General features: G+C 42.2%; 1 protein-coding gene across 1 annotated transcript; it reads right to left on the bottom strand.

Annotated features, from left to right (window-relative positions):
- Positions 1-2,951: 2,951 nt before the first annotated feature.
- Positions 2,952-16,262, bottom strand: mgarpb (mitochondria localized glutamic acid rich protein b). Its single transcript, XM_070552839.1, has 6 exons — positions 15,933-16,262; positions 12,285-12,385; positions 11,173-11,245; positions 6,805-7,077; positions 4,382-5,092; positions 2,952-3,613 (listed from the first exon to the last, which is right to left on the bottom strand). Exons 1-6 carry the CDS (start codon positions 16,003-16,005, stop codon positions 3,576-3,578), a joined length of 1,269 nt encoding a protein of 422 aa, XP_070408940.1. The 5' UTR covers positions 16,006-16,262; the 3' UTR covers positions 2,952-3,575.
- Positions 16,263-18,437: the final 2,175 nt, after the last annotated feature.

Here is an 18,437-nt window from a genome sequence, read left to right as displayed (position 1 = left end):
GAGCTGCACCTGTGAAACCTGCGGTTCGAGGGTTCTTAAACCTCAGATGCTGCAGAAACGCTCAGTTTATGGGGTTGTTGTTGGGGTCTTGTCTGCAGCTACACACCTAGGCATCAATATTGCTACTAGGCTGCAGTGGCGGTGCGTTCCACCCCTGGGCCTTCAGTGATTTCCTATTCAGTCCAGTCTAATTTAATACACCTTAAAATACCATCAATAGGACATCACAGCTGGAGAAACCACACACACACACGCGCACACACACACACACGCACGCGCGCGCGCACACACGCACACGCGCGCGCACGCACGCGCACACACACACAATTTCCAGAGTCTTTAAAATCAAACTCGCATTCCCAGTTGAGAGTAGGAAACTGACCACGGATACCGTCAAATCTCAGAAATGAAAGACGGGTTTAAGAGATGGGACAATAAAATAAATAAGTAAAGCAAACACATTATTTGCATTTGTTTGAGAAAATTGCACCGCGAAACAATTGAACATGTTGGCGCAGCTGCACACACCACGTCATACACAATATAAATTGCATAGAAACAGAACACAGAATAATTTCATTTTGCCATTTTATTTCGTTACCATTTATTGATTATTAACAAAATAAAATGACAAAACATTAAAAAATACTAATAAAATGTTTCTACTCACCAACATAAATGTCCAGCATGGATCTCCTCCTCTCCTGCTCATTAGAAAATAAAATCCATCCTTCTGTCTTTCCTCAGGAAAACCTCAGTGGCTCTGTACAGTTTACCTGTGCGCTTCAGGTCCATGAGTGGATCCTTTTCTATGGACATGGAGGCTGAAAGCCGTGTCTGTCCGGTCGTGTTTCTGGCGTACGTTTTAACGCGCTTTAATGCTACCAAATCCATCTGATGCGAGCAACGGGCATTCCCAGCAGAATAACCTGCAGCGGTTCTCTGAAGCTGTTAGCCGTGGGTACCGTTCATAGTTGCTAGCCTGAAAATGACGAACAAATCCTTTCCCCTGCTGGGACAAGCCAGCTAGCGTTGGAGTCGGACGACCTGTTCTCACAAGATCCATTTTTTCTTGAAAGGTCCGTCTTGAAAATGGTGTGGCAAGTAAATCTGCAACCAAGTCTGTCTCTTCTCCTCTTTCAGCCATCATGTGTTCAAAAATAAACCAATAGCTGCCTATAGATACAAATCTCCGTGTTTAGTTTTGATATTTTGCTTCATGCTGCTAGAAAAGTTCTAACTACTGCTTATCCAATCACAGGATGCGTTCATGTCAGCTTTTGCGTGAGGCCAGCTAGCTGGCCCGGGCCACGCTGACTCGTGAGCTGATTGGCTATCGCAACTAGACCGTCTCTGTTCACTTACAGCGGACAGCGGGCTTCTCGATTGATTCTGAAGGCCTAGAGCAGACTAATCTGCCTGAAAACACAAGCTAGCTTAAATCTGATTGGATAACACCCAGCCTTGGTATTTTAACACTGGAAGCAGCGCAGCCAAGTGGGTATAATAGGATATAAAGAAAATAGACCAGTAAACATTTTTATTTAAAAATAATTACCAAAGGAAAAAAATACATTTACGCTTTTGAGTATGTTTAGGCCAGCAGAGAAGGCTTTGCTGGCCCTGACTGCCCACCACTGATTAAACCACAACCCCATGCTCAAAATGGTACTAAATGATTACTACATTCATTTAAGGTTTTTGCACCCATTCATCCTGGTTTAAATCATTTCTAATTAGATTATTTACCACCAAAAGCACAGTTCAGAAGTAGAATAAAGGATTATGTATTTACTAGATGCATGTGTTGTTACTGAGCACTGCTGGTGATGTCAAAGGTGTAAATTTGCAACGTGCCTTTCCTTGTAGATGGATTTTATTTTGAAACTTTCAGCTACAGTCTTGGCTGCACCTGCCTTGCAAAAGAGATTTGAATTCTCTAGGGGATTATATCTGGTAAAATAGATTTTAAATGAGCATTTTAAGATTAGCCAAAGGAAGAAAAACCATTTGGTTGTGACATTTCTGGCCAATCCAATCCCTCACAGGAGGATTCAGTCAGTTTGTGGACGTTACTGTCAGATTGTTCTGATTCCCTTGTAGAGTCGCTCTGTATTGAGTCTTTGTTTTGGATCAGACAATTATATAATAGTTGCAACAAATGCTTTCTCTGTGTGATAACTTCATAGTCTAGTGAACTAGACCAAATTCTTGCTTTGCAAAGTTTGGTCTAGGCATGCTCCATTGGAACCTCCGCAGCTCCTACCAGGACTCTGGCTAGCCAATCACAGCTCTCTAGAGGGGTTTCAAACACATAAAGAGCTGTGATTGGTCCATAATGGTGGGCCAATCATAGTACTCTATCTGTTTAGTGAACAAATCACAGAGCTTTATCCGCTTTGTGGGCCAATCAGGGCACTCTATATGCCTGGTGGGTGGGATGATGCAACAGAGTGAAACGAGTATGTCACATTCATTGTCCAGTAGCATGCGGAGATCATTTGAAAGACAACGGTAGAACCCGCCCCACAACCGAGAGCCGTCAATGGAGCATGGCCAGACTAATAATACATTTATTTAGTTTGGCTTGCCAGGCTAATACCTTCATTTTGTAAGAAAAAAATGTCTCAAAATGACCTTAAATGGCTGCTTCCACGATTTATCTTTCACTAACCAAATGACCTGATGGTTGCTCTGGTGGTTTCTGTCTTAAAATCTTGAGAATTAAACTCTTTATTATCGTTGATAAAATTGGAGTCCCACAGGGATCCATTCTGGAACCATGTTTATTTCTATATACATTATTTTTTTATTGTAAATATACAAATGCAATTTTGAATTTTTTTATATATAAAATTAAATAGTCCTCTTTTAGAGGTAATTAATTGCTCCAGGTTTATGATAGTCCATTTTTATGTTTTCAAGAAAAACTGAAAGAAACACTTTCTGTGTCATGTAAAATTAAGTTTTATATCATTTTGTTTTCATGCTTTAAAAACAAAACAGCGTTCACACTTTATAAAGTGGACATTTATTCCATCTTATTAGTTTTGTAAACACGTTTTTTCTTACAAAAACCCACTTCACATTTAGTCACATAATAAATGGGTAATCTGAAATGTTGCGAGATTTCATTTATTTGAGCAAATTGTTGTTGAAGGTAATTTATAGATAAAAACACAATATAGAGAAAAAACAAACACAAAATCTATATAAACCAGTGTCATTAACTGTGGTGTTAAGTTGCATCATTTCTAAATTAGCAATAAAATAAATGTGATGTTCTTAAATACACCAAATTGTCAGGAGATGCAACAAAGTAGTGAGTTGCAGACTATCGGATATGAGTAGATAAGTAATATGTCTGCAGTCTATCACAACAGTACAAGAGGAGCAGTCGACTTCTATTTTCTAGAAAAGAAAGAGTCTAAACATTAGTTGGTCATAAACGGTTTGGCCTCACTGACACCTAGAGAACAACAAGGAACGGGTCAGCTAAAAGGAGAAAACCTGAGTCTGTGAGTTGTTTTTGTCATCAGGTTGGGTTGAGAGTTCTGCAGGAGGATCGCTGTCGGTCACGACTGCAGCATCAGAACAGCCGTGTTCTCCGTGTCTGCAAGCAAGAACAAAACATCAGTCCAGATGCTGGAGAGATGTCTTCTTACAGAGCTTCAGTGTGAAGGCAAGATGACAGCCGTAAGGTTAGACTAGACATTTTAGTCATTTTAATAATACTGATAACATGTTTCAAAATAAATAGTAATATTATAAAGCACTTTTCCATTAGTCACGCACTCACACATTCACAAGCTTCTATGTAACCCCAGGGTCTGACAGCTTCTAACCTTCTTTAGTGACGACTGCAAATTAATTATGACCAATAAGGTGTGATGATTCCGTATAAATATTAAATATCAACCTGATCGATCTTTGAAGTTTAATCATAACATTAGTTATTTTTTAAAGTAGGATGCATTCGAGGCCTCAAGGTGGTGCAGCTGGTGGCATGTTTGCCTCACAGCAAGAAGGTTGCTGGTTCAAATCCTGGCAGCAGCCTTTGTGCGTGGGAATGCATGTTCTTTTCATGCATGTGTGGGGGTTTCTGGGTGTTTTCTCACAGACCAAAATCATTCAAGTCGCATTTATTAGAGACTAAATCATCCCTAAGTGTGAGTGTGTGGCAGGTGTGTGTCCCTGTGAGGGACTGGTGACCTGTCCCTTGTGTCCCCTGCTGGAGACACCAGCTCCCTACTTTGGTAAAACATATAAAAACTTTTTTGGTAAGACTTTGTGTTTAACGGCTACATCTCCTGCTGTTTTTCCTCTGAACTAAATCGTTTCGTGTTGTTTTGAATCAGATTTATTTTCTGGTTTTTCTTACTTTGCTCCTCCAACAGTGAAGACTCCTCCTCGCATTTGTGCTTGGGATCCTCCTCTTCCTCAGTCAGCAGCTCCTCTCCCCGAGCAGCAGGTGCTGCCACCTCTTCTCCTGCTGATGGGGCAGCGTGGCAGGAGCGACAGCCTTCTTCCTCTTGCACTGGACCTCCTAATGATAGAGGTTCTGGTTCTGCAGGTGAAAGAACATCCAGGTCTGGTCCGGCAGACGCTACTGCCAGCTGAGTCACCTCAACTATTGTCTCCTCTAATGTTTCTCCTGCTGGTGTCTCCTCCTGAGAAGATTCTGGAGAGACGGCGACATCTTCAGCCTCCTCAGAGGGAAGAGCATCTTGACGGGTGATCTCTGTGGAGGAGACAGCTTCCTCCTGAGATGTTTCAGCCTCCTCTGCTGAGGTTTCCTCATGAGGAGACGATCCTTCCTCTATTTGTAGTGCAACAGGAGCAGGAGTCTCCTCAGGAACTTCTTCTGCATCAGGGTTCTGACCATATTCTTCCACCTCTGCAGGCTTCTCCATGCTCACAGCAGCCGCTGCCTCCTTGGAGGCCGGTTCTGAAGCTTTGGACTCCTCTTGAGAGGATATTGTTGCCTCAGCTTCTTTTTGGTGCACAGCTTTCTGCAGGTTCTCCTCTCCAACAGAGGCAGCAGCGATCTCTGCAGTGGAGCTGCTCAGAGTCTTCACAGCCGTTAGCAGATCTGACAGGTGGAGGGATGGGAAGCGTCAGTCGGCATTTCATTCAGAAAAACCTGCAACTACAGCTTTGAGATGACTCTGTACTCAAATAAAGTTCCTCATAAAACTGTGCAAAAGCCTTCAATCTTCATGACTTTGTGTTTTGCCTGTAAGAACCGAGGGTGTTTTGTGATCTTTTGATGTGATTTTTAAAGATTTCCCTTATTTATTCTTTTTAGAATCGGTTGTCGGGTTAAAAAGAGCAAAAGCACTTCAAAATGAACCTCAGACGTCTGGAGAGCTTTCAGAAAATATCAAATTAAAATATAAAACGTTTGCACAACAGGTGTGTGATTTTTGTGTTTTAAACTGAATTTACCTTGATCAGGTGTCTACGAGGCTAAAAGACTCTAGCCTTTCATGCTCCTGCTGAATCTAGAGAGGTAAGTGTTCTGAAACGTCAGAGATTTGGACCCGAGCATCTTTAGTCTGGAAGGCAGCTGAAGGAACATCTTCATGTTAAAAGATGTGCCTTTTGTTTGAGTCAGTAACTCTTCACCGGATAAAGTTTGAAACTCATGACGAAAAGTAGATTTTAACATAACAATGAATTAATGCCTTTTTTTTCTTACTGGCTGTAATAATTTAGCTCTAAAATAACTTTCTCAGGTCAAGAACAAGAATAAAGTTTCATGCAAATCAGAAAATGATGTGGAATAAAGCTGAAACTCCACAGGAGCATGAAGGTGGCGCTGGGAGGAAGACGTTCCTACAGTCGGACCAAAAGCATCCCATCAGAGGGAAAGCCTGTTCTGTTTCAAAATGTTCAGAAACTTTAGCTAAATAAAGCTTTTTAAGCACAAACAGTCAGAAAACATACAAAATCTGAACTTTGTTTTTATTTTAAAACACTATCATTCTGTGATGTTACTTATTAACTGTAAATGAACAGACAGGATTGTTGCAGCATAACCTGGAAAGTTAAAGTTGTGTAATATGAAGGAAAAGGTGTGTGTGACACACACACACACACACACCACATGGCTTAGAAATATAAACATGAAACTTTAATTGTATAAACACATGAATGGATGCAGGTTTAGATTTTTGCAACCAAAAAAATCCAGATTTAGGTTTGAAATCAAACTTAGGAGTGAGTCACAAAATCTGATCAAATCAAATATTGTTTCAGATTTTTTTTAATATAAAAATATCTTCTGTGTTATATTTTCTTTTCGGGAAAAACACAGTTTGGATACTTAAAACTCGGAAACTCAAGTCTAACCTTGAGACTTGAATTTCTTTCTTAAAATTGAACACTTTTCCTGGCTCTGCTGATGACTCTAATTTCCCTCTGGGATTAATAAAGAATCTTTGATTTGATTTGGTTTGATGACATCGTTAACTGAATTATTAACTTTCCAGTCTAAATCCAGATGTTTGGGTTCAGATGTGACCTTTGTGGAAAAAGAAGGAAAGAAAGACTTCTGACATCAGGACTGATGAACCCCCAGCTGGAGGTGCTCTTATAGTCGTGTTTGTAAAAGGGGCTCGTGAGCCCTTTAAACTGGGGGGGGGACCACATCTAAGCTCCTTTCTAAGACAAATCCTACAGAATGGTCTCAGCTTCATGCAGCCACCTCTGCAGCGGGAGCAGCTTCAGCCTCAACAGCTTCAGTGGGAGTCTCTGCATCAGTGGAGGGTTGGGGAAGGGTTTCATCTACTGCTGCCGTACCGGGAGTTTCTGCTGCCGCGGCCTCGACGACGGCTTCAGGAGCTGCCTCTTCCACCGCAGCAGGAGCAGCTTCCTCTGCCGACTCAGCTGAAGCGTCAGTAACGACTGCTTCCACGACGTCGGCGGCTACTCCTTCAGTTGCAGCTTCACCAGCAGAGACGTCTGCAGCTGGTTCTGCAGGAACAGACTCGATGATGACCTCAGCTGGTGATGGTTCCTCCGCTGCTGCTGCAGGCCCCTCTACAGGAGCTGCTGCATCTGGTGCTTCCTTCACTTCAGATGAACAATAAGCAAAAAACAAAGTTTTGTTTTAAAAATAATTGTGTGATTGACTTTAGATTTTTAGATCTGTGTAGCTGTTCTCAGACCTGCAGTGTTTGGTGCATTCCAGTTAAAACATGTGTGTTGCAGACAAACGCCCCCCTGTAGGCTAGGCTTGTGGTGCATTCTGGGATATGAGAGGGGCCCACACACAGCAGCAGTGACTGAGTAGCTCCTAGCTAGCTGAACATTAAACGTTCATGTGGACGATCAGCAACATCTGTTACCTGAATCATTTCTGGACAGATAAGATTTATCGACTGACTCATAAAAACACTGAAGAGATCAAATAAACACCTCAGTGGGAGTTGGACTATTATCGACTAGCTCAGAATCAAGACCTTGTAATTACGTCTGGTAACCCCGCCCCAAAACCATCTGACCAATCAGCAGGCTTAAAATTCTCCTCTGGGTTGCAGCAAGCTAGCATCATTTGTTTGCAATAAAAATGATGAAGCGATTCAGACCAGAGAAAACGCCTGAATACTCGACATGACATTATGGGAAATAAGGTCTAGACCCGTTTTATGAAACTGTGCAGAGAACGACGTTTAAATAACTTCTTATCAGACGTTCAGTTTCTCCGAGGTGGAAAAGAAGGCCGCTTATCTCAAAAAAAGTGTGATATCTGATGATGATTTGTGAAACTATCAAAGCCTCCCATCAGTTTTCCTCCACGGTTCAACGTCTCAGTTATTGGAGCTTTAGCAGAGGGAGTTTGTCATTAGTCTGCAGGTTCTGTTGGGTCAGCAGCTTAAAGGTTTAAAAAGGTAAAAGCAGCTGCTGCCAAACGGTTGCCAGGTTGCCTCAACCGCAAAAGGGTGGCTTGCCACCTCCGGGTCGGGGGAGAGGTCCTACCTCAAGTGGAGGAGTTTAAGTATCTCGGGGTCTTGTTCACGAGTGAGGGTAGGAGGGATCGGGAGATCGACAGGCGGATTGGTTCGGCGTCTGCAGTGATGCGGACGCTGAGCCAATCTGTCGTGGGGAAGAGGGAGCTGAGCCAGAAAGCCAGGCTCTCGATTTACCGGTCGATCTACGTCCCAATCCTCACCTATGGTCATGAGCTTTGGGTAATGACCGAAAGAACGAGATCGCGGATACAAGCGGCCGAAATGAGTTTCCTCCGTAGGGTGGCCGGGCTCAGCCTTAGAGGTAGGGTGAGGAGCTCGGACATTCGGGAGGGACTCGGAGTAGAACCGCTGCTCCTCCGGATCGAAAGGAGCCAGTTGAGGTGGTTTGGGCATCTGGGGAGGTGTTTCGGGCATGTCCTGCCGGCAGGAGGCCCCCGGGTCGACCCAGGACACGTTGGAGAGGTTACATCTCCAATCTGGTCCGGAAACGCCTTGGGGTCCTGCCAGAGGAGCTGGTGGAGGTGGCCGGGGAGAGGACGGTCTGGAGCTCCCTAGTTGGGATGCTGCCCCCGCGACCCGGACCCGGATAAGCGGAGGAAGACGACGACGACAGCTGCTGCCAAACTGACAGCTGATCATCATCTGAATTAGCTGCAGGTGTCACATGTTGAGGCTGAAGGAAACTTTGGTTCAGAGTCATCGGATCATTTCTGCATTTATATTTCTTATAGTTGTTTTGTTTGGATCATTTTGTTCCTACTCTGTCCTGAAGGTGTTTGCTGCATTATGTTCTGTTATGGCAACCAAAGCTCTCCACTTTCTATTGCTGTGAAACCATTTCTGATCAGAAAGAAATCATTTCAGGTCGTAAGAACGACAGATTCTCATCCTCATACCAGTCAGCGCCTCTTGGCTCAGAGCCACGCTCCCGTTGGCTGAGCAGACAAATAACCCTCAGACTCAAATCCAAACAGACAAGCATGATGAAGCCATTGAGTGGAATCATTCAACTGTGAGAGAAATCTGGGTGGAGCAGCCAGAATGTGCTCTGAGAGAAATCAAAACTGTCTGTTTTCTCCATCGTGTTTGAGCACTTTTCAAACACGCCTCCTGTTAATCTGAGAGGAGCTGGATGTTTCTGGGACGGGCTCTTGTGTGTTTTTCCACAACACCGTTTTCATTGATCTCTTTCATAATGACATGAATCCCCATTAGCAGACTGTTCTAACTGAAGTTATAACACAGAGCTGTTCTGCTGCTTTGGTCGTTAACTGCTCTCCGTCACCATCAGACACAGCAGAATCAGTTGGTTCTGGTTTTAGTTTTATTGGAAAATTGATCATTGAAGTGACAATGTGGAGTTTTTACCTTTAATCTCTGGAAATATCCACCGAAATGTTGTAGTAAATGAATTAAAAGATGTCCAGTTGTTGAAACATATTGGCAATTTCATAACATAAAACCATAAAAATCTGTTGTAAAATACATGGAGCGGGTCTAAGTCTCTGGGCAACGCCATTTTGGATGCCATGTTTCCTTCTATGGAAGTCTGTGAGGACAAAATGCCTTTACTGATTTGTAACTAATGGTTACAAAACTTCCAGCATTAATAAACACTGTTGCTTTACACATTTACCTCTTCTCTCATTGCCAGTGACGAAAGGGAGTCTGATGTGCTTGTCATTTCGCTGGAGGTTGCACTCCCAGGGATTTTTGACCCTAATGGCCATCCGTTGGTAAGGTCTTACTTGAATTTTCTCAAAACGTTCCGTCATTCCAGGGCTCAACTTTCTGAACAGCATTCCTACTCCAGTGAAGAAAAGCTCAAGTTTTGTTACTTTAAAAAGAAAATTGAAACTGGGGCTACTGGAAGCTCAAATATGCAATCATATATGACATTTTTATTTATTTTCATTTTTTTGGTTTTTGTACAATATGCTCCTAACTGTTCTATTTTATTGTTTCTCTAATTGTTTATTGTTGTCTGTTTTATCTCTTTTGATGTTAACGTGCCAGAGGACTGCAGATGGAAATAAGTCTAATCTGACATATCTGCAGTTGCTCTTTAAGGTGGTTTTGAATAACAGCTTCTTGGACTTTCTTTGGATCTGTTTTGCTTTTTACACTAATTTCCAGCAGGGGCGGCGTTAGGCCCGGCTACTTGGGCTGAAGCCCCGGATATTTCATGAAAAGCCCCGGATCTAAATCGCGGAAGAAACATGCAGTACCAAAGTCCAACAGAGAGGGAGCAGCTGGCAGTAGTTTGTACACAGCCTGCCTGAGCCTCCACCACTGAAGAAGAAGCCCTTCAGCAGCCGGCTTCTTCTACACTCTCTGCCTGAAACGCATGAGTGAAGATGGACTTAAGGACGTTTTTTGGACAAAAAGTACAACGACAGAACCCCAGCTTTGATGAGACTGGTGCTGACTCAGGTTTGTGAGTCTTATTTGAAAATATTTGTTGTGCTGCTGGTTAGCCTAAAGTTAGCTTACTATCAGGTAAAGTTGTTGGAGAAAGAGCGGGAATATTTACTATCATCTCACACTAAACACTAACAGGAACAATACTCTGCCCTGAATATGCTTAATATGTAGCTTCAGATTAAAAATTATGTGGTACAAGACAAATATTGCGCCATTCCCATCTGTACCGGGTCGGCCCGGGCCGGGTAGCGTAGGTTGTTTACATATCTGGGTGGCCTGGAATTTTCCCGGGCCAACCAAGGCACATTCTCAGCCCTCTTCCCGAGGGGTACTGCTTCAGGCCGACCAGGGCCAACACACCCACTGCTGACAGCAAATTCACACCTTCCATTAGAGCAAGCCTCTGATTGGTGGGTAGAATCAGCCCACATGGGCTTAAGACAAGGATGTGTGGAATCAACCGGGCCAGGCTGGGGCCGACTGGGGCTACCCGGCCCGGGCCGACCCGGTACAGATGGGAATGGCCCATATGATGTTGATTAATGCGTGTCACGTGTGTGTGCGCGTGCATGTGTGTGTGCGCGCACATGTGTGTGTGTGTGTTAAGCCCCAGATCTTCTTCAGTCCTAAATCCGCACCTGATTTCCAGTCATGAATCTGATCATCTTTGAGGTGTTATTGGGTTTGTTTGTTTGCTCGTGAAATCAAGGGAGAAACCAACACTGCATGAAAAACAAAGTTATTATCAGTATTTTTAGGATTTAACATTTACCTTTTGCCTGGGTGTCCATGTTGGCAAGTCTGTCCTCATAACGCTCCGTGTCACCATTCACTGTTTTGTAGGCCTGGAGGGGAAAACAGGAGACTGTCCACACATTTTTGACAAATTTAATTTTAACCTACACACAGACAGGGGTGTGTCCCCTGACCTGCCGGGACAATCCTCCCTCTGGGGGTTTTAGGCAGCAGTTCACCTCCTGGACAGTAGGAGTCGCTGCAGCGGCGCAAACACTGCTTCACACTCAAAAACAGCCTTTAATGAAGGGTTCTATGAGAATGAGCTTCAATGCACACGTGTGTTTGAGTTCAAAAGTGAATGTTTACCATTTCATTAACTTGAGAATGATGTTAGCCTCAGGACTAGCGGTTAACGGAGATCTGGAGACCGGCAGTAGGACAACAGCTGGATGAACCACCATTAGCTACACAGTTTTGCAGTGAATAATCACTTTCAAACAGATCTCAATCAGGTTTGTGAATTGATTCGTGAAAGGATAAAACTGCAAGAATCTTTGGAGGGAACGAGCATCAAAGCAGACTTCGGTGAAGTGTGGATCAAGGGTGTAAATATGGCGTGATCAACTTCCACAGTTCAGAATCAAGACACCGCACACACTCGCACCCCTGGTCGGGATCATGCTATTGAATGGAGCAAGAATGGAAGTGCGAGTATTGTGAATGGGCCCGTGTCCCTGAAAAACTGTTTCTATGTAAGCTTCCTTCCAACAGGACTGAGACATTAGACTGTTCTGTGATCATTTCATGGTAAATTTATTACTTATTGTACCTTTAAAATAAAGATAGCATGGTCTGTCTAACTTTTGCTTTTTTGTATGTGATGCTAAAAGAATTACAGATTATTAAAGTTGACAGTCATTCAAGTAAATCAGCAACACATTCCACGTTTATCTTTATGTTTCTGTTCAGTTTCAGACGAGAAATTAGCCTAAAAAGTTGATGTTAGCTAGTTCTGTGTGTGTGTGTGTGTGTGTGTGTGTGTGTGTGTGTGTGTGTGTGTGTGTGTGTGTGTGTGTGTGTGTGTGTGTGTGTGTGTGTGTGTGTGTGTGTGTGTGTTATTTTAATCTACTTATCTGTGACACTCACATAAACAACAGCAGCAGTCAGGCCACCTCCACACAAAACGAAGTACGTCATGTTGATGGAACCTCCAGGAACCCCGAAGGCCATGTGTCGCACCGGAGCAGCTGAGAGACATAAGAGTTACATTAGTTAAGAAACATGCACACAGCTCAAACAGATTAAATCTAAACGTTTCTAATCATTAAACTATTTGTGTGGAATAAAATCCAGAGTGTGGGTAACTGTCAGTCCTTCAGGAGTTTAACTTGTCACAGCGACCAGCGACAACGTGTCTCCTTGCTTTAATCCAGTTACACAACAGAGATGGAAAGATTTAGCAGCAGCCAAGCTAAACACATTAACCCCAGCTACACATAAACATCTAAACATCTCCCTAAAACATCTTTAATAATCTGCTGTCCTGGTTACATCCAGGAAGGCGAGGCTATAAATAAAACCACCATTCTGCAGCCTTATCTCTGTCCAGTGATGGCTGCACATGAGGGTGTGCGGACACAACTACAGAGCAGATTGTATCTTTTTTGCACCACTCTCTGCACATGCACATTGTTTGGTCACCAGAAGCACAGAAAGAGCTCCTTTTTGTTTTTAACACCAGCTCAAGCAAATGCGCATAAAGGCATGAACAAATTATTTTTATATTTTTTTGCAAAATAAATAGTTTAATAACTGAAAACTATTTTCACAGTTATTATTTGTAAGTGTGTTTCAGTTTAAAAATAATAATTCTTATCTTACTTGTTGTAGATAGCTAACTGACCAGCCTTTAGAGAAATGTTTAAAATTATCTTGATTGATGAGCTAACCACTAGTCTAGACACAGCTAAGATAATAGTTTCTTAAAGAGCAAGTCACCCCAAAATCAACTTTTTTTCTGATAAACTATATAAATGCAAGTCTAATTGTGCTGCAGACACGTGCAGTCAATAGTTTTGCACTTTAGTGCATTTTAGTTAAAATTTTAACTTTCTGCCTAAAACTGTCAGTGTTGTACAGTTCTCAGGTAAAAACTCCTCACTGCATTTGAATTTAAATCTGCCATCGCTATTGGCTAAGAGGTACCCTAGAACATTAGTTGGTACCATATGTGAGCCTGCATGTGTGTGTATTTGTTTGCGGCTCCACCCTCTCGGTCTGCTAGGAAACGGCATTTGTTGCATTTTTCAAACAGGAAATGGGAGTGGAGTAAGACTCTGGTAGGGGTGACTTGCTCTTTAAAACAACTACAATCAGTTTGTGTCGATTCTTTTTTAATCTTACAGTTTCCCATTATTGTCAATTTAGCATTTATTTACGATAAACATTCCTAGGAGCTGCAGGGAGACCATCTGGTGCATCTAGAGGTCAAGTCCAGTAGGATTTTCCAAGAATTTCACCTGACAGAGTCAAGGTTCATGAAATGCACACTTGAAAACTGTTGTGAAAATTTGCAGCTTGAAGCTGTTTTACCATAACAATAGATGGGTTTTTTTTTTACTTTAAGCTAGAGCTTTAACAATGACCTCAGCGATTGATGAGTTAGAAACTTGACCAGTTTTATATTTGACACGACCCTGCAGCCCTCTACTGACCAAAAACCACACCTGATAGTTTTGTAGAGCGGGTAGCTGTCCAAGGGGGCGCTCTTCACCTGCTTTATCGCTGTTAGCTGTAATGCTAGCAGATAGCATTTTTAGTTTTAGTTTGTTATCATCAATAAAAAGCACAAGATAAAGAGAAAAGATATTTTTGTCCAACAGTGTGAATCTTTTACTTCGTGGTTTATTTTAGTATTAGTTGGCTCATGTTAGTGTTAGCTTGTTGTTAGCACTAGCTGCAGCAAGGTTCTTTGCGACAGTTGTAATTCCTCTTTCAGCCAGTAGGGCGGAGGAGCAGGAGACGCTCTGTGTTAAGCCTAGTTTATGCTTCTGCGTCAGCTCCAGGAGGAAGACCCACTCGCAGTTAAAGAGACTTTTTGTTCCCGGACTTCTCCGTCTCCTGAGGAGTGTTGCTAAGCAATTCCCTGCCAGGACAACAGAGGGCGCTTCGCTGCTCTTGGGTAATCTGTCATGGATCCGGTCCAAGATAACGCATTTACTATTGTGTTTTTGCATTTCAGATGCTTTTTAACAGCGACAAACTGTCCCCTGTTCTCCTCCACCTTTTCATGTGCTCATCACCTCTAAAACCAGGTTTCCCATCGTTTCCATCCACGAACGCTTGCTGCGTATCTTTTTACACTTTCAGTCAAGGATGAATAAAACGGTATTTTTCAAGCTGCTCCATGTCTGTGGCTAGACAACTTTGGCTCTCTTTATGTTTTTGAGTGTGCAATGGTAGCACTGCTGACGAAAGTGGCGTCCTAACCAATCACAAGCTTGTGTTCTCCGTCTCGTCCGATGGATGTTTGCGAGGGCTCGCAAGGACGGATAATGGCGTTACGTGTCGCCACACCGACGCAGAAACACAAACTGGGCTTTGCTTTAAAGAGCAGCAGTTGGCTATAACGTCCTGTTGGAACTAGTTAGAACTTTATTTCTCTAAACAGAGGTTGTTCAGGCAGCTGTCCGATTGGCTAGAAATCCCCTTTAAAGTGCAGAGAACACCTGATACTGTAAATAGGACCAATAATCCCCAACAAACTGAAAGAGAGCAGCTTCTTCAGCTTGAACAGACACACTTGAGGCTTGTTAGCTACAGAAACCTGTTCAACAACAGTTTCCAGCACCTCTATCACCAAATCAAAGTCCAGTTGGAATGCTTTGCTTCCTAGTGAAGCTTTGATCCTAATTTTGTTTGTTTGCTGTGACACGTGAAACTGATGGATCTGTAAAGAACAGAAAGCAGAGCAGGGGATTGTCCTGTTGTGGACGCCAAGCCAACGCGGCGGGCTCTAATGCCCATGACACAGCAGCCTCATATCCAGGTTATTTATAAAGGTAATCAGTTAATCCCTGCAGACAAGTCCACCCTGTAAAAACAACCATGCATCTCCCTAAAAGCGAGAAGTTAAGAATTGTTATTTTGTTGTCCACAGTGGTCTCTACATCACATCCTGGTTGGCAGGTTATCTGAGGGTTTTGCTCAACAGGAAATTAAAGCAGCAGCAGCAGCTTCGCTCCGGGGTGAATTCCACATGATCCCGAATGAGAGGACGGGCCGGAGGAGCATACGTGCAGAAAAATATCATCTGAAATCCAGCTCTAATGTGTTCACCTCATACACACACACACACACACACACACACACACACACACACACACACACACACACACACACACACACACGTAAATAAAGTCTGGAAGTGGAAGCGTTGATTTTTACTTTGATTTAAGAAAAAGTTTCTTGAATTTCATCAGATTTTAACTGTTAAAGTTTTTAACAAATTGCTTCCATGCAGGAAAATTTGCATAAAAACCAGAATTTTACTCAGTTTGTTTAAAAATACAATCTCCAAAATGCTCTCTCATTTGTGACACAGCTTTACAGGCATTTAAAAGAACACGTGTAGCAAAATTAATCGCTGACATGCAAATTAAACTTCACATATCCTGATTTTAATAAACTAGTTTAACCTGAGACCTACGTGAACTTGGATTAAACAGATTTTTTGTAATCTGACTGGTTTAAATGCTTTTTTGGGTCCAGTTCTGAGATAAAAAGTGGACTCACAGTTCCTGGATGCTGGACTGAAGATCCTCTGAGCCAGCGGCCCGGCTCTCTGCCAAACCCGTCTGCAGAACATCTCCGGTCGGTTTTCAGCAGCTGAACGAGTCCGTGTGTCTCCAGCTGGTTCAGGAGGTGAATGATTGGGAGCTGCTGATGCTGACTGAAACCAGCAACCCTCCCAACTGTTTAGCACGCCCCCTGCAGGCAAGAATTTAAAAAGTCTGAAAACAGAGAAATTGACTGGATTTGATTGATTTTTAATCTCTTTAAATGGTAATATCCTGCAGGGGCAGTGGCGCCCCAAGGGGTGGCCAGGTCAAAAATTGCCTGCCCCCCCCCCCCCCCCGGGGGGGGGGAAGACCAGTTTTGATAAATCATACTAATGTTCACTCAAACCATAAATTCATCCTATTTATTCAAAGACATAAATGTAAAACCCATTAAAAATTGTACAATTAATGAGTAAAGAAATAACCACACTTTTTAAATAATGATATATGTTTCTGCTGCTCTACATTAAAAAAAGTTTATATCTCCATAGTTTTTGTGAAGACAGCAACAGGTGAATTAAACAAATAAATGACATTTCGAATAACTGAAATGTTTTATTCTGAAATGTTTGTGTTTCTCAAATTTGAGGTGAGTGTTTTGGATACATATTGTTTTTAATAAAAAATGAATAAAGGAGCACTGCAGGGCATCACCACAGGCTGAACTCTCCCAGAGCTCCCACAAGGACCAATTTGGTGTGCTACCCCAAAATTTCCTTTGGTCCCGTCTGGGCACCCTTACCAAAGTTTTCTGGGAGCGCCCCTGTGCAGGAAGTTAGATAATTTTAAATTTAAAAACCATGTATGTAAGGGAAAAAAAACATTTTAAAAAAGAAAGAAAAAAGAAAACTAAGGAAAAAAATTAACAAAAAAGAAAAAAGGGAAAAAAGAAGAAAATAAAGAAAAAATGACATTAAAATAAATAAATAATAAAAGAAAAAGAAAAAAACAAGTTTGTTGCTTCTGCACCCTCTAACCTGCAGTTTGCACGCATCATGTCACAAAAATTACTCGTTTATCTGCTGAGCATGTGAGAATGAAAAAGGTCCAACATCCCTCGGGCTGCTTTTACAGTTGGATTACATCTCCATCCGGCTGCACCCAAACACTGAGCTGTGGCTGAGCCAGATGCTGGTTTGTGGATGCTTTCACGTGCACGGCTCTGAGTGGCACAGAAACAAAACGGACACTCTGGACTTCCTTTCATTTAAAAAAACTGAAAGCTAAAGTTTTTCTTTCTGTCGTTTTGATCAAGTTTTAACAGCATTACAGCTATTTTAAATATTAGAAAATAAATACCAGGATTGGTGTTGTGGGCTTTTTTATTTTTTGTTGTGTTATTTTATGAAAAAATAAGAAAAATCCCTGATTTTCTGCAAATTTTATTTGGTTGTTGCTGAGAGCTGAAGTTCTTTGGTATTTTTCTACATTCAAGTTAAAAAGGGAGCAAATTGTGTTTTTACAACAGGCTGCAGGCAGTGAAGCTCCCAGGAAACCTTTGCAGGGGTGGCCATGAAGTCCTAATCACTATAGTTTATGGCAGGGGTATTCTGGTATCCAGCATGTTTTAGGGGTTTCTCTGCTCCAACACACTTGATTCAGTGGTTGAATCCCCTGAGCAGCAGCTCAGCAGAAGCCTGTTAATTACCACTTGGTTGAAATTTAGTTAAAACTTGAGTTAAAGTTAAAACCAAGACGGATACTGGGTCTGCTCTGGTTTGTGGGATAATTATCAAAAAATCAACCATAAAGTCATCACGTTTAGGGGAACAGATGTTTGTTCTTTTAACTTATTTGTATAAAACTTTTTTCTTGGAATGTGATGAACCTTCATCCCACGTTTTGTATTACGTACTTGCATGATTTTAATAAACTATAATTTTTTGTTTGCTGTTTCAACAAAACATCATTTCCAGTTGTGAAATAAACTTAATGACAAAATAAAAAACAACTCTAATTCTGATTTAGGATAATAAATTAGATCTGAACCATTTTAAATCATAAATTTGATAAATAAATCTATCCTCTCTTTATCACTAGCTTTGAATTTACAGAGAAAATTCTGCCACTCAGATGGTGAATGTGGCACTTAAGTAACACACACACACACACACACACACACACACTCAGCTGTGCGTGCCTCCAACATGCTGCAGGATCCGCTGCCGACCAGCCAGTTCATCATGTGACGACCTCTGAATCATCTCCTGCACTCAGGATCCCAGAAACACGCGTGATTCGGTTCTTGTGCCTCCGTCGTCCACAAGAGAACGGCAGCAGCTCAATACGTTTCAAACCTCACATACGTTCAATGTGAATCTGACTCATTTAAACAGATATTGGTTGAGTTAGAATTTAATTGATTAGGACCCTAATGAACTGACTGGATTAAGACCTGCAGTGACTTGTTGTGATTTGCTTCTTTATTAACTTAAACGTTTTGGTGAACGCTGACCAA

The sequence above is a fragment of the Nothobranchius furzeri genome, chromosome 6 (assembly GCF_043380555.1).
Source record: "Nothobranchius furzeri strain GRZ-AD chromosome 6, NfurGRZ-RIMD1, whole genome shotgun sequence".
In the NCBI taxonomy this organism is placed as follows: domain Eukaryota; kingdom Metazoa; phylum Chordata; class Actinopteri; order Cyprinodontiformes; family Nothobranchiidae; genus Nothobranchius; species Nothobranchius furzeri.
Note: the sequence above shows the minus strand (reverse complement) of the source record. Positions and strands in the feature narration are given on the sequence as shown.